General features: G+C 38.7%; 1 protein-coding gene across 1 annotated transcript in view; it reads left to right on the top strand.

The window, feature by feature from the left end:
* The window catches only part of MYCBP2 (MYC binding protein 2), a gene marked incomplete in the record, with an annotated part of 5,088,083 nt that overhangs the window by 5,037,531 nt on the left and 22,704 nt on the right, over nt 1-27,848 (top strand). Inside the window, 5 exon segments of the mRNA XM_044072904.1 lie at nt 7,622-7,810; nt 7,985-8,092; nt 8,201-8,410; nt 11,878-11,985; nt 27,372-27,537. Coding sequence (XP_043928839.1) covers nt 7,622-7,810; nt 7,985-8,092; nt 8,201-8,410; nt 11,878-11,985; nt 27,372-27,537 — 781 coding nt within the window.

Below are 27,848 nucleotides of genomic sequence, written 5' to 3'. Positions count from 1 at the left end.
ATAGGATAAGTGCTTTGATTAATATCTTATTATTCTATTCTATTCCTGTTCTTCCTGCCTCCCATTGTTCTGTTAGCAATATATATATATATATATATACATGTATATATATATATATGTATATATATATATATATATATATATATATATATATGTATATATATATATATGTATATATATATATATATATATATATATATATATCTGTAGATAGAATTTTTTAAGGTATTACAGCCACCACTGTTTTCTTCCAGGATGTTGGTGCTTCTCCTCCTTTTAAAATACTCTTAAACAAAACTTTCCAGTTCTTTATCTTTTTTTCCCTCCTAGTTTCCAAACTTACACAGGAATACTATCTATTCTTGGGGACTTTCCTGTAGATTGGTTATAGATTGGTTATATATCACCATTTTTATCTCGGCTCCTCCTATCCTGTTAGTAACTGATGCTCATCTACCTCTAACCTTGGCATATTTAATTTCCTTTGCACCTTTTCTTGATTTGCATGTTTCTCTGATTTATACAGATTTTCATAAAATATACGAAATATTTCTAGTACCTGTAGAGAATCTCTGGTTATCTTCCTTGTTACAGACTTTCTAAGCTTGGTGACAACCCATTTTACTTTCTGTTTGAGTCATTGTGCTAAAAGTGTTTGTGCTGTGGAGTTACTATCAAAAACAGCTGCTTAACAGCAGTCTTTTTAAACTCATACATATTATCAAGGTAATCCCTTATCCTCTGTTTAGCATTCTGCAGTTGCTCCTCTTCTTGTTCTGCAAGATTCCCCCTATTTTGCAATACTTTAACCTTTGTTAGTCTCTCTAAATAATTTTTACTTCACCATATGTCTTTCTTTTATTTCCACCCTATTTTTAAACTTCACTTTAATTGTATCCCACTCCCTAGCTATATTTTCAGAAGTAGTTTCTATATTCTTTAATAACTCCCAAATAATTTCCACTACCCATTCCTTCAGTTCCTATCTTTTTAACAGATAAGTGGGACTAAATGATTTAAATTTAAGTTCAAAATGAGTTATCTAACCTGATAAACTGAATTTATTGTCTGTATTGAAATCTTTTTTCTTGAAATACAGTCCATTCTGGCAGTCACTTCTGCAAGGAGGGCATTGAAGTACTTTTCAATTTATTCTACATCCCATGTGCTTGGGGTAGTTATGTTTACTTATTTATGCCTAATGCAATGTCTGATGTTGCTGTAAACCAAACATTATCAGTTTTGTCATTCTATACTGATTCTCAGAATCCATGTACAATTATTGTACATTATGGACCTTTGGAAACAGTTGTGGGATTACATTTCCAGAACTTAGGACATCAAGAATCGACTCAGATTCCTTTGTCCTTAGAACAGTTTAGTGGCTACTTTCCGGAAATAACTATTTCTAAGCAGACTTTTAGTTGTGCTGTATTTTGCTGTGACTCCTTATGGAAGCCTGTTCAAGGTTCATCAGATCCCATTTTGGGAAAGGGACAACTGCTTTGGCAGTGATTTCAGGAAAGCAATCTCAGCAGGGAATATTTTGAAGCAATACCTAATCCTCATTACTGATATTAATCAAAAAAGCATCAACTGTGTTGCTTTTCCAGCACTAGAGGACATTCTACAGCAAACATCTGAGGATGTTGTCTGCTGTATCCACCTGGTCTCTGGGTGTGTATCCTGCTATTCTACACAAAGATAATTACCAGGATGTCTCAGAATCTGTCATATATGTGTATTAATTTATTTATTATTGATTGATTGATTGATTGCATTTAGTTACTGGGGCAGTCCAACTGGGCAGAAAGCTACCCCTTTTCAGTAGAGACCCTGGGAGAAAAGCTCCAGTATTACATAAAGAGCATAGTAAACAGAGGTATAAAAGTTATCAACAAATATACAAAATTTGGTAGTTCTGTATTAACGCAACCAGGAGCCAAATGGTTTCATACCTCGGAATTTTTACTGAATTGTACAGTCTTGCAGTCAGGTAGGACTGCTTTTGAGTAACGCAGAGTAAAATTTATATTGGACTTTGGTAGTGTTCAACGCCACAGTCAGCATTGAATTCAGATGGGTAACACAACAAAGCTTTTTGGTTGGGACAGAGCAGGACATTCTCCTCATACCACACTGAATTCAAGTTTGAATTGACAAATAATGCAGCATTTCATCCTTTTGTAATTAAAATGAGGAGTATGTACATGTTCAAAATGAAGGGCATCTACTGTCTTTCGTAAAGAAGGTGTCAGCAGCAACAAAAATGCTAACATGGAACATGTGGAAATTACGGGCTTAAACTCTTTGTAATTGTGATCCCCCATCGGCAGGTTCTTTGATGTATAACTTTTCTAAGAGGAGCACTGTGTTCTTTATATAGGAATATCAGTGGATTACGTAATACTAATGGTCACCTAGAATATTTATACAGACAGATGCATGATGATGGTGAGTGTGTCTCAGAGGTCTTACAGTATAATTTTAATATTGAACACCATTTTCTATAAAACATTTACATGATCCGTAACAAATGAAGAAAACATATTTACATTACAGATACAAGGATATGCTAAAATATGTGCGTATGTGTTTATATATTGGCTCCTGGTTGCGTTAATATGCAAGTACCCAAAATATAACAGATTATCATTAATTAAAAGAAGTATCATGTAATGAGCTATGAAACTTTTAATGGAGAGAAAAGCTTTCCAAAAGAAAAAAAAACAGAGGTGTACATATGCAACATTTAAACAGAGTATCACTAGTTAATAGCAAAATATCATTGATTAATGTTGTGTGACGTACTCCGCATAGCAGTAGATGAATAAATCCATTTATCTTTTCTTGGTAGAAGCACCCTTCGCTTCCCCTTCAGGTTACTGTTTTGCTGATTGCTCTTCTCTGTCTATGTAATTGACATCCAAGACCCCAGTTTATACTAGCTTGGAGAAAAAGCATGCTTTTGTTCAGACGTTTGCCCAGCTAACATACAGCCCCCCCTCCCATCACATGTCACAAGCAGAGTTGTAAAACTATCGCCTGAGAAGGAGTGAGAGAAGCCTTGGCAATCTTTGGTAGTATTTGAAGGCTGAGTATTAGTAGGTTCAAGGCCCTATGTGAGTATCTGGGGACTGGCGATCAGGGTAAGAGATTTTCTTTCACTCAGAATGGAAGTTTAAAGTTACTGAAATATTGCTGTTTACCTGAGGTACATTGCCTGAAAACTGTCTCCCCTCCTTTCATCTCTAATAAAATTATCGGCATTCTAGAGTGGAGAGACACTTGTGAAAAGCCTTCACCATGGGAAGTGGGTGGACAAACTAACTTCATTTCTCTTGAGAGAGTGGCACCCAGGGCCCAGCATACTTGCATCCTGCCACCCTAGCCCACCCAAACCTTAGAAAGCTCAGATAACGCCATCATTTTTAATTTGACTTATGCTCTTGGGAGACACAACCCCTTCCTTTTTCTTTATGCCCAGAACTGAATTTTCTAATGTTTTACAAAATGTGCCTGAGTAACATGTAGGAGGAGTGCTACAGGAAATGTCTTTTAGCTGTGTAGTCATTAAGGCTTTTAAGTTTCATAACTTTCCTGTCTGAAGTCTTTTTGTTGAAAGTATGACAGTGAGCCTGGTTTGTTTATATTACGCTATTCCCCTAAGCAGTAAAGGATCTAGACCCTGTTGATGAGCACCTTTGGAAGCATTTAACTGCTAAAAGAACAGTTTGTGGTGGCTTTCTCTTTTTTCCCAAAATAATTTTTTATTTTCAAAAAAAGGTGAGTAAACAAAACCATGCATATACAAAAAAGTACAAGCAATGAATACGCACAAAAATTACATACATGGATGCTTGTGACCTTGTTATAAAGTGAGATGAACATAAGAGCATATTTAACATGGACAAGGAAGAAGACTACAGCTTCTTGAATTATGCATAGTATACAAATTAACAACAACAACCCAAAAGGAACAGTATATACAGTGCTACCAGTACTAAAAAAAAAAACAAACAGTGTCAGTACTTTAATACTACCTATTAACAGCCCTACTTGTACTTTGTAGTAGTAGAGAGTTGCCCCATAAATAAAGAAAGAGGGTATAAAGGAAGGTTTGTAGGAAAGCCAGATTTTAGTCGCACAGGATTATTTCAAATAGGCTTTTCCAAAGTTTACTGTAATAGGCTCTCTTCCTAGGTCCATATATGATGAATTTCTGAGCCGAGATATATTTGGTGGCCATGTCCTTGAATCCCCGCCAGCACAATTTGGTCCGATCTAACCAGTTATATGTGATGTAAAGTTTTATGAGGGAACACATCGTAATTAAGATGTGAAGATGAAATTTAGGCAGGCCCGGGGGAGGTATATTTAGTATAGCCGTATCCCATGAGAGAGTGGAGCTATAGTAACCCATTTTTTTGAGACGCACTTTGAGAGAACACCATAGTTTATGGGAATTTTTGCAATGCCACATAATATGTAGTAAGTCAGCTCTCACACCAGGACAGCACGAACAGAAAGGCGAGCTATTGGAGTTAAATTTATTAATTCTTACAGGGGTATAGTAGGAGTTGTTATTCAACATCAGTTGCGTATATAAGAGTTTTTTAAAGGGGGAGAGTTCTATAGTGGTTTTTATAGCTAGTAATTTTTGGTCTTCTGTAATAGGAGAGATTTGCTTATCCCAGTATTTGGAGAATAGGCAGTTACCTTTTGTAAAGTAGAGGGTGTAATAACTTGTATGACGAGGATGTTGTTTTGTTGTCATTAGCAACTGTATTAATGATTAGTTTTAGTTTATCAATTAGTAGTGTATCAGGGAATATATTATTGGTTTGTGAAGAGATAAGTTCCCTAAGTTGACGGAGCATAACCGTGTATTTGTTATTAACTTTCAGAGTTAAACGTAGCTCAGCAAGAGAGAAGTTTTTATGTTTAAGGATATCCCATACTGTAAGGCCTTTAATGAGAGGGAATTCCTCCAGATCTATCATCTTGTTGTTGATCCTTAACTTAATTTACTTAATTTACTTCAAATTTCCTAACACAGACCTGCCAAAAATTTTAAAAGCATGCTTTTGTTCAGACATTTGCCCAGCTAACATGGGTTGCTCCCCCCCTCCATCACATGTCACAAGCAGAGTTGTAAAACTATCGCCTGAGAAGGAGTGGGAGAGAAGCCTTGGCAATCTTTGGTAGTATTTGAGCTGAGTATTAGTAGGTTCAAGGCCCTATGTGAGTATCTGGGGACTGGCCGATCAGGGTAAGAGTAAGAGATTTTCTTTCACTCAGAATGGAAGTTTAAAGTTACTGAAAATATTGCTGTTTACCTGAGAATTTACATTGCCTGAAAACAGTCTCCTCCTTTTCATCTCTAATAAAAATATGGGCATTCTAGAGTGGAGAGACACTTGTGAAAAGCCTTCACCATGGGAAGTGGGTGGACAAACTAACTTCATTTCTCTTGAGAGTGTAGCACCCAGGGCCCAGCATACTTGCATCCTGCCACCCTAGCCCACCCAAACCTTAGAAAGCTCAGATAACGCCATCATTTTTAATTTGACTTATGCTCTTGGGAGACACAACCCCTTCCTTTTTCTTTATGCCCAGAACTGAATTTTCTAATGTTTTACAAAATGTGCCTGAGTGCTACAGGAAATGTCTTTTAGCTGTGTAGTCATTAAGGCTTTTAAGTTTCATAACTTTCCTGTCTAAAGTCTTTTTGTTGAAAGTATGACAGTGAAATTTCAAATTAAATCCTTTCAGAAATTGATTAAGGACATTAAAGGATCTAAACCCTGTTGATGAGCACCTTTGGAAGCATTTAACTGCTAATCTAAGGATCAACAACAAGGTGGTGGCTTTCTCATAGGACATCGTTTATCCTTAAAAGAAACAGAAACGTGTTTTTGTTTTTGTTGCGGGGATCTCAAATTTAGGTAGACCGGTGAGAGAAGCAAAGCCTAGGATGTCTGTCTGACACTGCTGTGCTAAATGGAGTGAGTGTTTAATTCAGCTGGTTAAAAAGAGCCGAATCTCTCAAGTTACTTAACATTGTGGTTGGGCTGTCCTGTAATGGTCATGGCTTACAGTGTGGCAGCAGCATGCCCTAGGAGACATCTGACTACTAAAAAGATCTGTCCAAAAGATTGTTTAATGCCAGGGTGTAGTTATTTATTTTTTTGTTCTTCCTAGTGTTGTGCTTTCAAGGGTCACCCTCCCTCTGTCTTATGGCAGGAAATCTTGAGCTGCCTGACCGTTTGTGTGCATGGAAGGTGCCCTAAGCTTTGGAAGCTGTTCGGCTGTTAGATCTTTGACAAAATATAACCCATACCGCCTCGGAAATTTATATCAAGATGTACCTCTCAAACTTCACTTCATTGATCTGTTGAGATGAATTTGTTGACATCCTTATTTCAAACACACAAGTTGGTTATGCTCAGAGAGTGAGCCATAGTCCTCTGTGTTATAGCCAGGTTCATGTTAAAAAAGGAAGCAAACCTTGTGCTGCCACACAGCAGGAACTAGATAACTACACTGGAAAGCAACTAGCAGTTTTAAAACTTGCAATACTCTTTCAGTGCCACACAAGTAGCATTCCAAGTCCAGTACAAATCACGAACACTTCACTTTGCCACACAGCACTTTTTTTAATAGTGAAACTATCACAAGTTCTCCATGTACTGCAAAGGATTCAGAAATTCAGCTGTTGATTTTTGCTGTCAAGGTGAGTTTCCTGACATCCTTTTCTCAAAAATAAATGATGGTTTTGGTCAGAAACCAAATCAAAATTCTGTATAACTATCTCTTTTTGAAAGGAAAGGATTCACCATATTTAAAGCTTATTTCCTCATTTGCAGCAAAAAGCCCAAACTTCTTGTTTATGACATAAACCTGTACAAGCAAGAGAGTTAACAAGATATTGCTTTTTTGTATGTAGCACCAACCTAAGAAGATTAATCTTTGGACTGAATGTGCTCATTTGAGCTAACTTATCAGCTTGTAGCTGCTCTCTCCACTGACATTACCCTTGTCTGAGTTTCTCTCAGTCCCTCACATTTCTGTCATGAAAGTGCTTTGCAACACTTTGACTGCTCTCCCTTTTGTAAGACTGGTCAACTAATTACAAACAAGTATGAGATGTGAAAAAAAGAATTTATTCAAAGAGGCATTAAATAACTTGGACATAAGGTGCAGTATTTTGTGAATGTGTTTAGGTCTGTGTTGTTACTAAGTAGTCAGTCTGCTGCATTGCTTTCTGTACGAGTCCTAATGCATTTACATGCGATTGCAGTTTTTTGAACCCGTGTTCAAATGTGAGGAACTAGCTGTTGCTTTACTGGTATGGTTTTCAAATTTTGAAAGGATTAGATGGCATATATGTTTCAGAAGAATAATCTCCAGGGAGAGGAAGACTGAAAATAAGTAAATTTTTCTGAATTTAACTGCTTTCTAGTTTTGTGTAGAATTTACTTTTCATTTGGGATTGTTTATAAATAGCCGTAAAGAATACTTCCATTTGGAATGGCATAGTACACCATTGCTGCAGCATATGGCAATTTTCTTATCTAGGGCAGTTTGGGTCTAATTCTTCACCCTTTCTTCCACACAGGAGTATGCAAAAGCAGCCTGCAGTAGAACATTGCCTTGTGGTCACTTATGTGGTGGTGTAAAGAATGAAGAGCACTGTTTGCCTTGTCTGCATGGCTGTGATAAGAGTACCTCAAGCCTTAAGCAAGATGCAGATGATATGTGCATGATTTGTTTTACAGAGGCACTGTCAGCTGCTCCTGCACTTCAGGTGAGTTTACCTAATGTTGAGAGCCAAGAGTTTAGCTAACCTTTGTTATAAAGTTTTGAAATGTACCCATTTTTTTCTAATTGCAGCCTATGTATTTTTTATTTTGTTTCCACTAAGTAATTAAGATCTGTTTACTTATTTGGATTTTTTTATTATTATTATTATTATTTTTAGTTGGAATGTAGCCATGTGTTCCATTTGCACTGCTGTCGACGGATTCTTCAAAACCGGTGGGTTGGTCCCAGGATAACATTTGGATTTATGGCCTGTCCAATATGCAAGGTATATATAAAAGGGACATAATCTTTTCTGTTTAGTAGTGTGACTCTTATTTTCTTGCAAGTACCATTAATTGAATGTTATAATATTTATGACTTTGTGTAATTTCAGAGCAAGATCAGTCATTTAGTGTTAAAGGACCTGCTTGATCCCATTAAAGACCTGTATGAGGATGTAAGGAGAAAAGCTCTTATGAGGTTAGAATATGAAGGCCTGCATAAGAGTGAAGCTATCACAGTACCTGGTGTTCGCTTTTACAGTGATCCTGCTGGATATGCCATGAACAGATATGCTTACTATGTCTGCTACAAATGCAGAAAGGTAGGATTTGAAGGCTTCAGCATTTCTTTATAGTTTTTCTTAGCAGAGTTAGTTTGTACCAGCAATGCACATTTATTTGTAGACCATTTCCATCCCTCACAAGTAAAGTGAATATTTTTGGTGATCTTGTAACTCTGCCCAGACCTTGAAAAAAGTTAATAAATAAATACACTCTTACACACACAAACACATACACACATATTGTTTATTATGGTTTTTGTACCCCTTCTGCTTCAGTATTTCCAGCTACCCAGTGCCCTGCCCATCACCAGCCTCTCCTATTGCCCTTGCACTATTCCATTCTGTGTCTAGGGCCAGCACGGAACCTAAGGATATCCTGTGGAGTTGTGCTGTTGACTGTTTCCACCAGAGTATTTTTTCATTTATGACCTACCCCTTAGTATTCCCATGTCCTCTGCATTTGCTTGTTATATCTGAAGGTTATTCCCTCTACAATGCCTCCCCCACAGCATTTGATGCCCAAGCCTGTTAGCAAACTCAGGCAACCTGGGCCATAGTCAGTGCTTTAGCCCTGTATGCTATGGCACTGGCTCACATATTGACTAATATTGAGGACACTCATTAAGGGATCCTTGGTTGATTTCTTCTTTTCCACATATCACAATTTGTCAAAAAGCTTAGAAGAATCCGTTGCTTACAAACATCCACTCGCCTCTTCTGACCCACATTGTGATATGATACTTAGGATGCATAACAGTGCTCATCCCAAGCCCATAAGTTGAACTTCTGGTGCTCACAGTTCGAATACAGTCTGCCTTTGTCGGTGGAATGTTCTGAATTTGCATGCCTAGGAAGTCATAGTGCCCATATGGCTGTCATATTACAATCAACACCAAGAGCAATATTTCCTTTATTGTCTCAGGGAAGGACGTGAAAAATTGCTGCAAGTGTCACTATTTCAGACATGCCTCTTGAAGACAGTGTAGGGAAAAGCTTTTGTCTAACCTTGCAGTCAAGAAAATTGTGGCCAATCTGGGCTCCTTCAGTAGTGTTAACGAGCAGATGGCTATGCCTCATGCATAGTTCAGAAGAGTGCCACAAGGGCAGACAGCGGATTGCAGTATATTCCCTAAGTGGTGAAGCTGGTGTTAACTCAACCTTTAGGTCTCTCCCTACTTGTTGAACGTATCCTCAGAGGAAGCCCTCTCAGTCTTCCGTTATGAAGGTAGGCACATCACTGGCTCCTGTCTTGGGGAGGTACTTCACTTGGTGCTAATTCTGTCCATCCTCAAGTTGATCAGCTAGGGCTTGAGGCCATTCAGCTGGATCCCATGGAGTAGCAGTCACTTGGTAGCAGACTGTCAGAGCTCTGAGCTCTTAATCTATCCTGCTAGAACCTACATCTAGGCTCATTTTTGAGTGGGTTGGTCCCCAGTTGATTAAAATGAAGCAGGTCATCCTGTCCCGGGGACCAGGGAATAACTTTCAAACAGGTGTTTGGTGGGAGCTAGAGTTGCAGGTGTAGGAGTGCACCCTTAGGGAATACAGGGAACATTATCTCTTGCCAGTGTTTGGTCCAAGGCAGGACTCTACCGGCAGCCCATTGCAGTGACTGTATATTGTCTGACACCTGGCACATAATAGTCACATGCTCACATTTTCAACATACTGTTTGTGAACTCCTGCATCCAGGTAGCAGGGGTTCATGGGATTCTGTCTCACCTAGGATCCTGTTATAAGTAATCAGAAGACCAGTGTCTTGGGGATTGACGTGGATAAGTCTCAGTCTTCTTCAGTTCCCCAGTCATCTTGTCCTTTGTTAGGAACAGCTTGAAGTGTTCTTCAGTTTCTATCCCACCCCCTCAGAAGTGTATTGTTGGCTGCCTGGAAGAAAAGCCTGAGGAACCATAAATTCTTCCATGGAACCAGTCATCAGGGATAGTCCAAGCAGCAGAGAGGCATCAGGACTACTACATAAACCCCCAGAATATGGATACACTTTTTAAACCCATGTCTGAAGGGGTAGAATGTCTTAGAGTGTATCCTTATGCTATTACATGGTATGTTCAGTCCACCTGCTTGTCCTACAGACTGCAGTGTTTTGCCGCCATGTCACTCAGTAAAGAGTCAAAAACATTTGGACAGGTGTAGCATGAGGGTGTACTCCTGTATCGTGCTATAACTTAGGTCCTTTAACTATTCAGCTCTCCCATCCAAGTCCAGTTCTGTTTAGTTAGCTTTGGAAAAGTTTAAAAGTTTTCTTGAGTATGGTCTTGAGAAGGGTCTTCTGGAGAGATTCTTTGTCTTCCAAAGTGGGTACCATGTGTCCTGATGTTTCTTTGATTATGTGGGTATTTTAGTATAAGACTGTAGGCACAGATGTATGCATGTGCAGGATGGCATGACTATATTGTCTCCCTTAAGGAGGAACCTGAAGCAAGACTCTGAATGCCCACATTGAAGGGGGCATGCTCTGTAGCCAAACCAAACTGGACCCATTGGAAAAGTTCCCTTGGAGGAAGCAGGCATTCACCTCTGTGGAGGGCATTTGTAACCCCTTCATTTCACATTACTTTCCTCTTCTAAACATGGACAGTCACAAAAGAGGAAGAGACCTACTTGCCATTTCAGGAAGATCTTGATGATCCATAAAAATCTTGGACCTTCCTGTCCTGGTTACATTGCCAAAGGGGTGGCCCTGCCACAGTCCTAACTTCAGTCTAGGACTGCCAGTGGGTGTGGACCTCCATGTTTACCCTGGCTTGGAGAACCTTCACAAAGGGCTACATGTTTCTAGAGATGGCCACCATCATTGATGATGTGGAACTCACTGATCCTATCCAGAAAGAGTCCACTGGCAGCTCAGTCTTTCTCAGTGGAGCTCTTGGAACAAATCCAGACTTTTCTGTTCAGAGGGGCTGTAGAGGTGGCTTCATTCTCATCACAGGACAAATGTTTTATCCCTAGTACTTATTGGTTCTAAAGCAGCTTGACACGTTGCATCCCATTCTGGACCACTGCAGCTTCAACCAGCACATCAGAAACATTTGGTTTTGGATAGGCAAGTCTGTAGGGGTTTACGCCCTTGTTTCTGCTTTGTGCTTGGAACTGGTAAAGTTACTGGATTTCCTTTTTGTATGTCAGCATTTCAAGTCCACGCAAGAGATTCTGCCAGTTTCCTGTGAGTGAGCATCACTTATGATACAAAATGGTTACTGTTTATGTTTTATTCAGCACCCAATCTTTAACAGTATATTGACTGAGGTGGCTGAAGTCTGCCTGGTAGGGGAGGGGCTTAATGTGTGCTCCCTTTGACTGTGTTGCTGATGACCTCATCCAGGTACACCCTGGTTACATCCCTGTATTGATGCACTCTCTTGGAATTCTTCTTGATGATCTGAAGTGATAAGGAAAACATACATTAATTTATTTATAAATGGAATTAAAATATAGTGTCCTAAGGTAATGAGTACTGTTCCTAATTCTGTCACTTCCTTTGACAATAGGCATATTTTGGTGGAGAAGCTCGCTGTGATGCAGAAGCTGGCCTAGGGGATGAGTATGATCCCAAAGAACTCATCTGTGGAGCATGCTCAGATGTATCTAGAGCACAGGTATATAATCATTTTTATTTTCTGTCATTTTTAACATTTATCTGTGTAAGTTACATTGTATTGTAGCACTTTAAACTAGTATTTTTGCACATTTAAACATTTTGTTTACAATTTATTGTCTTGGTTACAGGTCTTTGGATTCTGATTCCCTTGATTTTTTTTTTCTGAATTTGCAGCTAGATAATGATCATCTTAATTCTGCATAGTGACTGCCCGTCACAGTATGCTAAACACTTCAAAAAGATTTATTAATACTTTATAATTAAAAAAGTATTCTGAATATTTTTTTTATTAATAAAGCTTAGATGGCCCTGGTGAAGAAGGTCCACTGAGGCCTCCTGCATCAGCAGGTTGTCAGAACAGCACAGGCATTAGATGCTAGACATTTGTTTTATTACTGGTGGGATCTGTTCTTGCGGGTACTGAGGTGCACGCACCCTTAAAGAGCATAGTGTGCTTTCAGGTCCTCCATAGCCTTCTACAGTCCCTGCACCACCTTCAGCAGACACAACTCCAAGAGCCATTGTCCTGCCACCCAGCCTCTGGTGCATACCTATCATTTGACTGCATGCTCAGTTAAGTGTAGGCCCACCCATTCTTGCATTAGGGTCAGGCATGTGTCTCCCTCACTCACTGTGCCCTGCAAGGGGGAATCTGAGGACCAATAGGTGTTTACACCAATGACATATAAGGATAATGAGTTTTCCCTCCCTGAAGTTCCACTACAGATGTTCCTGCTCTAGAGAAATTCTGATGCTGATGAATTCCAATGTGGACTGGTTTGTAGCCCTCTTACCTTTTCCTTTGCAATGTCTTTGTTAGTGACTGGAAAAGATAGAAGAGCCTGATGCCCTCCCACTCATGTGTCCTGTGCTCATTCATACCATTTTGCAGGCTGAAAGTGCCTGCACTGTGCTTCCTTTGGTCTCAGAAATGTGTATGCTCTTTAGAAGCTCCCACGTAAGCAGAGTGACATCTGTCTAAAGCATTCTGTGACCAACTTCTGCATATTCTCTGTAGTCAAACATAGGTCCCAGAGACCAAAACACTTTTCAAGCTTGCTGTTAGATAAGGGTGCTAAGAAACCAGACAAGGTGGGTCGAAGGATGTTTTCTTCCACTATGTTATGACTGAGCTTTCTCTCTCTCTCTCTCTCTCTCTGTCGTGCCTGCTGCTTTTTGCAGTCCTTTGTAGTTGATCAGGAACTAGAAAAACTTTCAGACCCTCCTGATTCTGGGTTTAAGAAAAGGTGGGTAATACCCTTTTCATGGCTTCACCAGTTGGTTTCCATGTTATCTTCTGCAATATTTTTAAGTATGTTTTGGAACCATTCTCCTGCTCATGACAGTCACATCTCTGTAACCACCCCCCAAACCTGATATCCAGGGACACTGGGAGAGTAAAGCAATAGACCGGAATTGTGACTTGTGTTTGTCATCTAGTAGAGATTAAAAGCTTTTTTGGATACTTCAAACAGTCCTTCCTTTCTTGATCAAGTGTTACAGTCCACTATTTACTACACCACATTGATATATTTGCACTTTTGCTCACACCCCGGATCTACGTCTTTGCCAAGCTTGCACTCTGTTGGAGTCTGTATCACAGAAACTGCACTTCCATGCTTTCCCCTAGAAGATGATTCTTTGATAGGACACTTACAGAACCCTTACTCTAGGATGCACGAACTGGTGTCAGACACAATCTTTTCACTTTGTCAGTCTCCTCCATTTTCTGAACAATTAGTGAAACTGGGTTGTATGCAACATAGTCAGGACCAAAAGCTATACACAGTGAACTGTCTGGACCATTTTTTATTTTGACTAAGCCAGAGTTATTTTCAGAGAAAACAGGCTCTAGTATGTTTCTGAAGAGGTGATGAGTTCACATAGACTATCCTAGACACCCACCTTCCTTGGAGATTCGCTCTTTAGAATGGTCTCTGAGGACTTATTTGGTGGGAGGAAGTGAGTTTTGATGGTTATAGAGGCCTTGTATGATTTTTCCCTTCAACCCCTGCTACTTATTCCAGGCTAGCACCCAAGGAAGAAAAAGCTGTATTGCAAACTGAGGAAGATGCCTAAACATCAGGTAATGTTGCCATCTGCCTAGAAGTTTCCTTGGTGAGTCAATTTGGCAAATTTAGTCTGGCTTTGATGTCTTGGATCTTCCTCAGGAAGAACCCTATTTAGAACTCAAGTCTCTTTTCTGTGGATCATTTGGGACAGACAGAATAGACTTCTCAAATGGTCTGTTAGGACTATCCCTCCTTCAGTACAAGACCAGTGATTTTATACACACACACACACACACACACACACACACACACACACACACACACACACACACACACACACTCTCTCTCACACACACACACACACACACACACACACTCTCTCTCTCTCTCACACACACACACACACACACACACTCAAAGAGGACATGAGATTTCTGTCCCATCCAGGACCTCAGCCCTTTCGCTGTGTACATCTAGTACTTCAGGTTTCAGAGGGTGACATGTTACAGTGTAATGGCCTTCCTGCCGTATGGCATCTGAATTGTATCTCTTAACATTGTGGAATCCTTTTAACATATCAGTGTCAGGGGGCTGCATAGAAGGTTCCATCAGTTCAGTCTGGGTGGTTACCAGTTTAACTTCAGAATGTTGCTATTCCATCTGTCATTTGCACTGAGAATATTTCCCAAGGTGCTAACCATTGTGGTAGAGGCCTTGCAGGGAAAGAAAACTCCATGTTTCCCTACTTGGATGACTGGCTCCCTATTCCTGGGTTGGGTAGCTCTATGGTTGCAGACCCTGAGAGTCTCTGTAAACTGAGAAAAGTACTGTCACTGCTTAGTTCAGAGGATTGCTATCACCAGGGCAGAAATGGGCAGCTTTTGTATTAGGTTGTTCTTGTCAACAGATTGGGCCCAAGTTTATCACCTTGGCAGACTGGATGAGGACGCGAAGAAGAGTCCAAGCTGAGACCCTCCTGATGTTTTCTGGTCCTAATAGTGGCCATGATCTTGGTGCTGTTCACATGTGAGGATAGAGGCATTGAAACAGACTTGAGATATGGGTGATTGCATACTCATCACTTGCTTATGGATTTTCTTGTGGTTCAAAACCTGCTGTTGCTGGATTGCAGGGTGGTAGACCATTGCCACCAATCTCATTGTGGGCTTTCCATTCCTTCACCTTAACCCACCATAGGTTGTGACAGTGAATGCTACAGGGGTGGGGAAGCCTACCTTGACTCGTTTTGTAGTTCAGGGAAAATGCAACTCCCAGGAGAAGGGTGACAGAATTGCAAGAAGTGTTACTTGCCATGTAGATTCAGGAGTGGAAGTTGTAAGCAGATTTCCTCCTACTTCAGTCGAATAACTAGTCTTTGTTATGATCATAAAAAAGCAGGCTAACATGTGATTTTATCCCCTTTCCACATAGTTGATGTGTGCCTGGCACTGGGCCACAGACAGAAGAATCACTGTTACAGTGCTTCACATTGTGGAGAGAAGTGAATGTGCACATTCCATGATTCATTACTCCAGTCCTCTCCTTCAGATGAGGATTTGGGAGACCTGCCTAGTTGGAGATTTTCTTTTAAAGGGCCATATTGGAAAGTGATCTCTTCATCCTTCAGTAGAATCCTCTGCCTTTTTTGCTCATTCTTGCAGGGTGAAGGGAAGTTGATTGATCCATTCTCTCCTGTAACAAAGAATATTCTTGTATGCCTTACTACTATTCCATCCAGTTTCACACATAATCACAAAATTTAGAGAAGAAAGATCGGGGCAGCCTTTTGGTTGATAAGTGAGTGGTTTCAGCCTCTCAGATACAAGATAATGCAGCAGTACAAGAGACTATCAGATCCCCCTTTGTATTTCATGATCGATGGACTTGCTTGTCTATGTTTTGAGCTCATTGACTTAGTGGCTGAAGTTTGTCTTTTGGAAGCTGCATTTTTGTTTTTTGTGGGGTGTTTTTTGGCCAGTCTGTTTGCTTGAGGATCATTGTGATGCAAGCACTTATATTTCAGGAAGTATATCTGGCCTTTTGTAAGGATTGTGTTCCATAGGACCAACTCACATTTCCTCTTGAAAGTGATTTCATTGTTGCGACCTCTTACCTTCTGGAAGTGCAGCACTAGCTCATGTTTTGCTTAAAAAGAGTGCAAGGTTTCATAAGGCTGTTTGTCCTTTGCTCAATGGATGGTGGGGACTGGCAGTTTCTAAGTAAACCCTGTCATGTGGTTTCACCATAAGATTATCCAACTCGCAGTGAAAAATGCTGCTTTTTAAAGTCACTTCACTGTGAGATTGGATAGCTGCTCCCATTGCTTGATAAAGAATGTTTCCAGTATGTACATTTATGCACTGGCTACTTGGTCATTGCTCCTCACCCTTTACAGAGCAGTAGTGGTTGAACAGTGACTACAGTAATTGAATATCCTTAAGCACGTCAGTGGTTTTACGATTCAGTATCCTGAGTTTTTGCCTTTTAGGCCTTTTGGCCATTCTGCTTCTCTGGCCCTTTAAGTATATTAATAATAATGCCTGGGATACTCCCTAATAGGTAACTCACTGCAAAGGAGTCCACATAATAGATATATACTCACCTTACTAGCTGATTTATGAAATTGGTCTACCCTACAGTGGATACTTATACCGTCCTTCTGTTCCACTGTGCGTTGATGAACACTCCATCCATCATTTGCTTTAGAAGTTCTGTGCAAATCACACAGATATATTTTTTTCTGCCATATAGGTTGTACTTAACTTTTTCTGGATAGAGCAGACTGGTGGATGTAGGCACTAGTGCACTTTCTCAGCCTGGCACTTTGATACCATGGCATGTGCCAACAGGAGAGGCATGTACCTTCATGCATGAGAGCAGAAGGTAGAAAAACAGCTGAACTATGCTTTGCAGGGCAGTTAAGTCTCAGCACTTAACCTAATGCAGAGGATTCCATAGGTCATCTGGTGTGGTGAGTACATACCTGTTTGCAGTAATTGACTTCATTAGATGTTATGGGAAGTATGAACCCTGTCTGTTTGTTATTTGGATTCTGTAATAGTCATGCGTTCAGAAATTATTACTTTCTGCCTTTTGTTAAGAAGTATTGTTGCATTTGTCAGAACTTACTGGGTGGGGTCCATAGTTCGTAAAATCAGGAAGTAGACTCCACTGAGTTGAAACTTAAGATTTTACTCTAGTAAGAGGGTGGTTTTGGGTTTGCTGACTATAGAAGCACTGTTATTTTGTAGTCTGAGAATATTGTTTTCAGTAACAGAGTTTATTGGCAAGTGGTGGAAGAAGGTTATGAATATTAGTTTGTGAACCGCACTTAACCGCAGTCAGAGGCTTCCTTAACAATAAACAATTTAACTGCAGTCTGATGTAGTTATGGTTTCACACATGCAAGAGTCCTAAACTGGAAGCTAATCAGGAGACTGTGGCACAAAAAAGGGAATTGCATTTATGTTTGTGTTTGACTATACCCTTGCTAGTGGTGAGTAACCAGTGGGACACTGCATAGATGAACTACTGGAGAAGATCTTCCTCAGTGTTCTTATAAGTGACCTTCTAAATTATTTTATCTAGTAAAAGACAGTAAAAAGGGATTGTGCTAGTTAGTATGGTAATGACATTTAGGCTAGAGGAGGGGTTAAATGTGCATAGAACAGGCTTTTTAACGCATTTGACTTCATCTCCCACCTTCATAATTGGAAAACTTGGTAAGATCTTCTTAATGCACTAGATGCATTTGCTTGTTTATCAACCTGAAAGCTTAGATTTTGCCATAGTAATTGATAAAATGACTAGAAGAAATATAGTGCGTTAGGCTGACTTGTGTAGTAATGGACACCTGAATATAATAGATGCAGTTAGGGTATATGAAGTCTTGACACTGAACTATAATCTGTAAAAACAAGCATAATGTCGTTGTTACAGTAAATTATATGAAGTTATGGGGAGAAAGAGTAGTTCTGTGTGACAGAAGTGCTTTATTGTGTTAGTCTGCATATTCTTTCTTCACAATATGAAGTGCTGAAATACTGATATGAGCATATATATGCAAGTATAAATACATTCATATACATAGCCTGATCATGATGCACCCCCCATGCAACCATTCTACTGTCCAATTACTGGACTGTCACCCTGTTACCATAAACACTTTTCAAACCTGTTAGTGTGCATACTGTTTTATTCTTTACCTTTAAAGTTATTACAGATATTGGCATTTAATTTAAAATTGTAATTCAAAACTTTTATTTCAAATTTTATAGCACAAACACTGATGGTCATTTGCTAAACAAAACAGTTGCATATTGAAAACAGACTTGGCAATAATATAAACTTCTCTACACTTGAAACTCACATTCAGTGAAAATGCATCTGGAGAGTGAAGGATTAAGTGTACCTTGAGGCTTGGGTTGTTTTTAAACCATGACCATGTGTAAATGCATGTATTCTTTGATTCACTTTTCTGATTGCATTAAATTATATTCCATGTTTAATACAGCAACATTTGTTAGGATTTGTTTTGGACATTTTCAAAGCAGTGAAACAAAATGTATGAGCCAGTAATGAAAAAAAGCTATCCATTTCAGCCATAAAAGGTCACTTAACTGATGTCATAAAAAACAGCAGTATCTGTCAGTATGTACAAACTCTGCAGGAGTAAATGTTATGTAAATAATTCCACATTAAAGAGAACTATTACTAATACAGACATTGCTAATGACAAGCAACTTTGCATTTCAGTACTTCATCTACAAATGCACTGCCTGCTGCCCCCGAATCAGAATTTGCCTGTATTACATTAATAAAAATTGGTGTACTGGTGATATTGCCATAACTTTTCCTGAACTAGGCCATCTATGCAGTAGGGAATGGCTGGCAAATGACAACAGGTTCATAATTCCTAGCCATGTTAGTCCTGGAGACCATTAAGAAGCCTAGACCAAATTCCCAATTGCTACAGAGTACTGTCTGGTAAAATGATTTGCTCAATTTCACACAGTGGGTAAGTGAAGGTGGAAAGATTCAAACCCTGCACCCATGTCTCAGGAAGTGGCTTATTGAAGGATAATTCCACCCAGAGGTCAACATTTTCTTTCCAAAAAGTGATTTTCCTTTTCTATAATTCAACACTACACACGCCACATACAGAAAAAATCATAATTTAATAATTGTTCTGATTATTTTATATCTGAACTTATTTATGTTTGCCTTTCTTTCCTGCATTTGTCTTGTCATGTGTTGCATCCCAAAGACTACTAAGAGTAATTATGTTAGGTCACGTATTCCAACTACAGAGCCATTGAGAAAACAATGGCATTTGTGTGCCTTGTCAGTCACAAGATGCCAGCATCGCACCTGAGATAAAATGTAGTCTGGAGTCTGAACAAAGTAACATTTTCAAATTTAGTTTTTTGAAAGTTAAGTGTGAGTTTTTTCCAGTGTATCTATTTTACAAATTAGGTGTCTTTCTCTTTAATCAAACTCTGAGTGCCACAAAGACAATATTTTTATGCTGCTGTTATTTTCCATCAGTACTTGATTTTGAATTTTTCTACACTGTATTTTCTACAACAGTGCATGTTTCTCCTGTTGTTTTGTTTACAGCATTTTTGCATTGAATACAGTGGTTTGTTGAGACTAGTCAGTGAGTTGGAGAAGGAAGATTAACTTCAAAGACTCTTAATTCAAGCTACAGTATTAGATTCTGTGAATGCAATACAAATCATCTCATCCTAAGTAACACCTTTCAGATTTTACTCATTTCTTCCAGCACTAAACTACACTTGTTACTTTGAAAACAAAACGATTAATTTAGCTGTATTTTCATGCCTTGCATTCATAAGTTGCTGTAGCAAAAATGGCCACTAATGAAAATCAAAAGAAGCAAAGTAAAAATGCAGATTGATACTGACAGTCAAAAGTAAGCAGTCACAGTACTGAGAGAAAACTGGAGTAAATGATCCTTATATTTCTGTCTCTCTAAAACTACATCAGGAAAGTGAAGTCATTGACTGTAAAACAAAATTATGCTATCCATGGCAGCCCCCTTTCAGGGCATTTTGGGGTATAACAAATTAGAAAATAATAACCACTTACTTTGATACAGAGACATTAGCAACACAGAAAAGTAAAAGATATTCTGAAAAAAACTTATTTTTTCTTTTCAGTTTTTGTGTGCAGTTCTCCTTTAACAAGTTAGTGCTTTAGTCCTGTGTGCTAACTGCCACAGTCACAGTTTTTAACTAAATGTTGAAATCCTTTACAAACTGATATTGTAGACAAGACAGTATCACAGTAATAAGCAACAGTAACTACACAATGGAACAAACCAATATTGTAGAGAAGACTGTATCACAGTAATAAGCAACAATAACTACACAACGGACGATTCTGCTCATCAGTCCAAATGCAGTCTGTATGACCCAACAAATGTCAGCCCCTTTGCATATGCTGGAGGTTGTAAAGAAGGTACTGCAAAATATATTACTTGTTGTTTAAGTAGTGGTTTAAAACTACTGAGTTTGTCGGAGAGTTTTATTTGTGTAGGGATACTATTCCAGAGTTTACAAACATACTGGGGAGTAGAGCTTGTCTTCTGCAACATTATTTGACTTATTTGTAAGTAATAAGAATTTGTTACTAGAACAGAGGTCCCTTGCTGGACAGTAGGGCAGTAATAAGTTTTGTAGTGCCGGGCATTTTTCTGGATAATGAATGAGTTTGTGTGCTGTAGTTAGTTGTGAGTATGTTAGACAGTTGTACAGTTCAAGCCAATTTAATTTCTTTAAGCTATGACAATGGTGGGTCCTATGAGGGAGACTTTTGGCAGATGTAGCTATTTTATTGTATCAGGAGGCAAGTGTCTTTCTCTGAGTATTGTTTAAGTTTGTTAGGATAGGAGCAGTGTATAAGAGAGTCGGCAGTAACCAGGTGGTGGCTAGAGTTTTTCATGCAATATCTGTAAGGAATCCATCGATCCTATAAAAGGAGCCTAGTTTCTGGTGAGTAGATTTAATGATGTGCAGTATATGGTGGTCATATTTAAGACTTTCATCTATTATAACACCTAGAAGCTTACTGTGAGTTACAGTTTCAATGGCAGTATTATTTGCTGACTTTATGGTAAAATATTGCTTTTGATTTTGGCAACTTTTTGAGGTGAAAGTATTAACTTAGTTTTCTTGGGGTTGAGTAGGAGGTTTGATTCTCTGAGCCCGGTTTCTACAGAAGAGAAGGATTTTTGGGTCTTGGAGTTTATTTATTGTTGGGGCTGCACATATTGTTGAGTCTTCTGCATACTGAACTAAACTGGCATGGTGAGTGGAGGTCATTAATAAATATATTAATAATAGAGGACCCAAGATAAAGCCCAGAAGTACACCTGTAATAACTGATTGAATGGGCAGGTAGGTTTGTTGCCATTTAACGGCTTGTTTCCTTCCAGATAGGTAGCTAAGGAACCACAGCAAGTCCTATTGAGGTGAGTCAAACGAGCAGTTGATGTGAGACAGTATCAAATGCTTTTGACAAGTCTAACAACATGGTGAACACAAGCAGACCATTGTTTCTGTGTTAGTTTATTATATTGGTAAAATGTAATAGAGCAGTAGTCGTGCTGTGCTGGGGCCTAAAGCCATGTTGTGTTTCTGAGCGCAGGTTATTTGAGGTTAGTTATTGCATCAGCTGCATATGGATACATTTCTCTAATATTTTGGAGAAGGGGGGGATCACTATCGATCTGTAGTTATTAAACTCTGTAGATGTGTGTGCTGCCTTTGTGCAGTGGTATGATGTAAGATGTTTTCCACTGTGATGAGATGCATCTTTCTGCTATGGACCCATTAGTTAATATGGACACGGGGAAGACTATGACTTCTGCAACCATTTTTAGGTAGTCTGATGGTAACTGGTCTGCAGTTACAGAAGTGGTTTTTAGTTTAAGGAGCAGCTTCCTTATGAGCGAGGTAAGTACTGGACTAAAATTAAAGAGCTGTGGGTGGTTTTGCTTGGACAGGGTAGAGCAAGGGGGGGCAGATGTGTTAGTGTCTAAGAGAGAGAAAATTGATTGTATAAAGTAGGAATTAAACTGTGTGGGGATAAGAGTCTATGATATTGTCTGGTTTTGGAGAGGGACTGTAGTTTTGCAAGGGTGGAGTGGTTTATTTAGTGATGACCAAAAAGGTTTTGGGTTGTTTACATGTTTGTCTTGTAGGTTGGTATAGTATGTTTGCTTACCCTGTTTGACATGGAGTTTTGCAAGGTTTCTAAGATCTCTAAATTGCATTTGGAGTTCTATTTTTATACCGGTTTTTCCAGGCTTTATCCCTTTTTATCATGATTTTTTTGTTTCCTTTGTCATCAGCCATGGTGTGGGGTTGGACTTTACTCTTTTATTACGTACTGGTGCTAGATTATTTAAGGTGTGTAAGAATATGTTATTAAAGTGTTTTACAGCGTTATCTGTACATTCCAGTTATATTTTTTAGTGTTTTATTGAAAATATCTTTGCTGAAATTGGTTTTATTTCGTATTTGATTATAGACAATATATTTATGTAGGTTATGGTGAGTTCTAATAGTGTATGTTGGTATGTGGTCACTTATGCTATCTGAGAGAGAGCCTACTTTTCTCAGTTTGGTTTGTCTTCTAAGAATCCAGTCTAATGTTGGGTGTTTCCCTGATGTTTTATTGATTCTAGCAGGTGTGGTTATTAATTGTCTGAAATTGTACAACTTTATGGATTCAGTGGGGGTAGTGGAATTTGAGCTGCCAGTCACTGTTTAAGTCTCCAAGTATTAAAGTTTCATGGTTAATTTGTTGGGGTATCCAGTACAGGATGTTTTCAGCAGTGTCAGTGTTATTCCCTGGTGGTATATAAATTTCAGTTAAACATATAGTTTTCCTGTTGTTGATCTTTAGGAGTGTTGTTAGTAGTTCAGCATTGTTAAATTTGGATATTTCCTGTGGAGGTAAGGTAACTGTTAGGGAATTTTTATAGATTGCTACACCGCCTGCATGCTTATTTTGTTATGTTTAAGTGTGTTGTATCCTGGGGGGGTGAACTCATTATCCTTTATTTCTTTTTTAATCAGTTTCAGTACCTCTAACTACATCAGGAGTGTATGTGGCAAGATAGGCATGTATTTCATGGATTTTATTGCACATACTTCTTAGGTTCATATGTAGTAAGGTGAGGTTGGGTTCTGTTTTTTTTTTTTTTTTTTTTGCTAAGATGTATTAGATGACTGGTTTATTTGTGGGACTGGAAGTGATGGTTTTATGAACGGTGGGACCTGGGTCGGGGTGAATATCTTTGCTAATTTTTGAATTGATATTTTACAGAGAGGAGTGTGGCCAGTTATATTTTGGTCTTGGTTTGAACTTTGATCGTAAATTGGAATGCTTAATTTTGAAATATTTATAGAAAATAAAATCAGATATGGTTTGTTGATAGAGATAAGGTATTATGGAGAAAGACAGGCTGGGTAAATGTTGATTTTTTTTTTGAGGATCTGTTGAAGTCCTAAGTATCTGAAGGAGGTGAATTTGATAATTAGTGATAAAGGCTAGTAGAGTGAGGATAAATAGTAAAATAATCTGAGTTATGGGCATCTTATTTAAGTTAACCTATGGTAAGAAAATGTTAGTAGGGTACTGAGTTTGCTGTAGAGATGCAATTTGATAGTTATAGGAGGCAAGGATATAGCAATAACCCACACCTGGGTGTGGGTAATGCTGGATTTACCCACGGTTGGCGTGGTTCGCCCGAGGGACCAAACAAAGCCAACCGTGGGTAAATCCAGCATTACCACACAAAAGTGGGTTATTATATTATCTAATGACATTATTTAAGAAAAAAATAATTACTTTTCTTAAATAATGGCATTGTATAATGCCTCCTTGCTGCCCTTCCGCAGCTGTCTGGTATTCCGCGGTAGTTCTGATGTACTGCATGCGATGCCTCGCAGTACATCAGAGTTGCAAAAGCAATGGAGAAAGCAAGATCTCCATTGCTTTTATTGTTCGCTATGTTAAATGGGTTTAACATAGCAGACAGCTTTAAAAAGCAACGGAGAATCTCCGTTGCTTATTTTAAAGCTGTCTCGCTATGTTAAACCGATTTAACATAACGAGACAAGTTTAAAAAAAAAAAGCAACGGAGAAAGCAAGATCTCCGTTGCTTTTTACACACTATGTCGCTATGTTAAAGGAGTTTAACATAGCGAGACAGCTTTAAAAAAAAGCAACGGAGATCTCCGTTGCTTTTTTTAAACCTGTGTCGCTATGTTAAACTCCTTTAACATAGCGAAACAGTGTTTTAAAAAAGACTTACACTAATGGAAAAAGTCCGGCCGCTGGCCAATCAGCGTGCACGTTTTGGAATATTAATGGGGGGTCATGGTATAATTAAGAATTTATGAGAGTGTCTTGAGTGGTAAACTAGAATGGGCATTACTATTTGGAGTAATTTTGCTGATTGTTTTCCTACTGGAGGGAACTGATGGTATTGGTTAGAGGAATATATGTGGGTGGTGCTATGGAAGTATAAATGTAGAGTAAGAGAGGGTGGATGGGAATTTGGTGGTAGGGGAGTGGAGTGAGCCTGAGAATTAGCGAGGGAGAATGAAGTAGGTTGAAAACTTGTCAAGAGACAGAGAAAACAATCAGTGACTTAATGTAAACAGCCACAAGTCTGCTGTGAGAGATTAGGAACAATGCAGTTTAAAAGGCCTCTGTGGTAGTAGATGAATGTCTTGATTTTGTTGATGTAGGACACATGTAGTAGGAGAGTTACTCCAGTATCACCTTGACTTGACTACTGATGATAACAGTAAAAATTTGCACTTGACTGTTTGAACAACTGTGAATGTAAGGAGGTTTCTATGGACTTTGAAACACAAGTCCAAAAGGATACCAGAACCCCCACAAATCAACAAAACAATGAGAAAAAAAGTAAGCCAGAATGTAGTTCAGATATGGAAAAGTACTAGCTGAAAACTCAAAAGTGGTTACAAAAGAATAAACTTAAGGAAGGGAGACAATGGACTGCTAAAAACAATGAATTGAGCACAGTTAAAGACAAAAGTACCAATGGGACGATCTAAGAAAATGGAGCTATTACACTGGACAAAGTTATTTGCTTTATTTAGGCTTCCATTATATTTAAAATTTACAAATATAGCCCACAGACGGGTGTTCAAACTGCAGACTTCACTGTTTCATACATACCTATTTGCTTGCAGGGACACCTCTGTAGAAAAATAAAAACACATGAAAGAGACAGTTGAGTACACGGAGTCGATGTTGGCTGTGCACAAATACTAACTCAGAGCTGAAATTCATTTAATAACTATCTCAGGCAAGGAGAAATAAGAAAGGAATGGGAGAGACCAAGAGTGACTTCCTTGAAGATCTACAGTTCCACTAAAGAAAGACAGGAGAATGGGATTAACAAGTCTAGAAGAAGTGAAGAAAAATATAAAAGAAATTTAATTTATTCTTTACTGCAAATAAACAATTAAAAACAATATAAATGTTGCAGAAGCTTTTGTTCAGCACCCCATGAGTCATACAAAAATCAGAAATATTACTGCATACTGTTTTTTTTGGGGGGGGGTGCTTACATTCATGCATTACATCTACATCTCATTTTTGACTTCCCTATATAGTCGGTGTCATCAAAAATAAGTTATCTCATCTGACATCATTCAGTAAAGGTCTGATCTACTCGAATGGCTAATAATACTGCATGAACCTCCAGAGTCAATAGAGCCAGATTGTGGAAAAATGGGGCCCTGTACATGGTAGTGAATTAAGCCTCTGCCAGCATAGCAGTATTACTTGGCAGTCTCTACCTAATTACAGTAAGCACTGTTCAAACCTGTCTGTGAACATACTATTTTTTCTTCTCTTTTACAATTACTATAGATATTTGGAGCTCATTTAAAACTTTTATTTCAAATTTTGTAGAAAAAAAACCAGTGTCCGCTATTTCTGAAACAAGGCAGAATACTCTCGCATTGAAACCAGACTTAGCATGAGAAACAGTAAACTTCTTTTCCCTTGAAGCTCACATTTAATGAAAAATGCATCTGTGAACCCAGTAAGCTGCAAGAGATGTGCTGGGATTCATACTTAAGTAGTATACTGTGACATAGTAATTAGTTTCTATGTGAAGGTTGCAGAATTCAAAAGACAAATGGGTAATGCATTTTGTAAACGTTTGAGACACCTCACTGAACACAAAGTGTCCGTTTTAAGGAGCAGCTGAGGACTACTGTCTGGTGAAGTAATTTGGTGAGTCACATAGAGGACATGTACTACTACAGGCTGCTCATAGCACTATTCATTAAGTGCTAAACAAGCTGTTGTAGTCCAAACACACTGCGTTACATAGCTGTGTGCCTGCCAAACCAGGCTAAATTAAAAATGTATTCATAGTTGAAATATTAAGTCAGACTTCATGCTGTCCAATTTATTCACAGTTAAGTAATAAATACACTGTCAACATTCTTTAAAACAAGAAAGCGAAGGATCACATCCAAATCAGTTCATTCCGTTATGTCATGCATACATGGTTCATAGGTAGTTACTAGGCTTGCAGTCCAGGGGCCACTGAGGACCCTAGCCCAGATTTCCAGTTGCCCTAAAGTACTGTCTGGTTATGTGACTTTCTCAAGAACAGGGCATAAATAAGAGGTAAAATCAGATATTCTGCAAAACTGGAGACAGATGGGATCAAAATACTATAAATCACTTAAAAAGTTAACAGAATAACAGGTTCTGCATCAACATGTATTTTATCAATTTATCCCAGTGGGCTAATGGCAGTCTGTTTAGAGAAGACCCAAGGCGATATTTATACTACTAGGGGACTGGGGAAGTTTGACCAGGGCATTAGCGAACTTACCTTACTCCTTTCAACAGGTGTTGTGGTATCTTTTACATCCAACTAAGCTACCACCATTTCATCCTTATGTCTTAGGGACCTTGGTTTAGCATCTCAACCAAAGGAAGACATACTCAGTTCCTCATAATATTTGTGGTTTTCTGGTAAATCGTTGAGAATCAAAATCTCTGGATGATGTTCATTTGAGTTTCAGGCTTCACAACTTTCAGAAAATGCATGTTAATGCAGAACCTGTTATTCTAGCATCTTTCTAAGAAGACTATAAGAGCAATATTTAAAATCTGTCCTGGGCCTTGTCACCCATTATGTTTGGCTCTGTCCAGATTTCTTGGGCTAAGAGGTTGAGAGGTATGAAAAGATATAAGAACTTCTAAAAATGTAAGTATGTGTGCTGCAGTAGTATAAAAAATAGCCTTAGCTGATGAATTTACACTTGTTTCTTTCTAGATGTGTCCTAAACACGGTACAGACTTTCTGGAATACAAATGTCGTTATTGCTGCTCTGTGGCAGTGTTTTTCTGCTTTGGAACAACTCACTTTTGTAATGCCTGTCATGATGACTTTCAGAGAATTACAAGCATCCCTAAAGATGAGCTTCCACGTTGTCCTGCAGGTAGCTGTTTTTTTTCTTGACATTTTAAAAGTATGATTTTGCCAGGTTTCTTTAAAAAAATATTTGTTTATGCTTCTGTGCTTGTGGTTACATACATTTTGTTAATTCCATCACCTATATCTTGGGAGAGTTGTCCTAACCTTAGTTATCCACACCTAGTTATGTTCTTTATGCAGTGTCTCAACCCCCATCTTGAGCTTCTTTTAACTTTGCATTTTTGTTACATTTCCCAAGTCTGCCATCACAAGTTCAGCAAGCTTACCTTCTGCCAGAAAAACAAGCTTTGTAACCCAGTGTTAAAAATTGCAGCA

The sequence above is a fragment of the Protopterus annectens genome, chromosome 5.part1 (assembly GCF_019279795.1).
Source record: "Protopterus annectens isolate FY-2018-M chromosome 5.part1, PAN1.0, whole genome shotgun sequence".
In the NCBI taxonomy this organism is placed as follows: domain Eukaryota; kingdom Metazoa; phylum Chordata; order Ceratodontiformes; family Protopteridae; genus Protopterus; species Protopterus annectens.
This window is presented reverse-complemented; position numbering and strand designations above follow the sequence as displayed.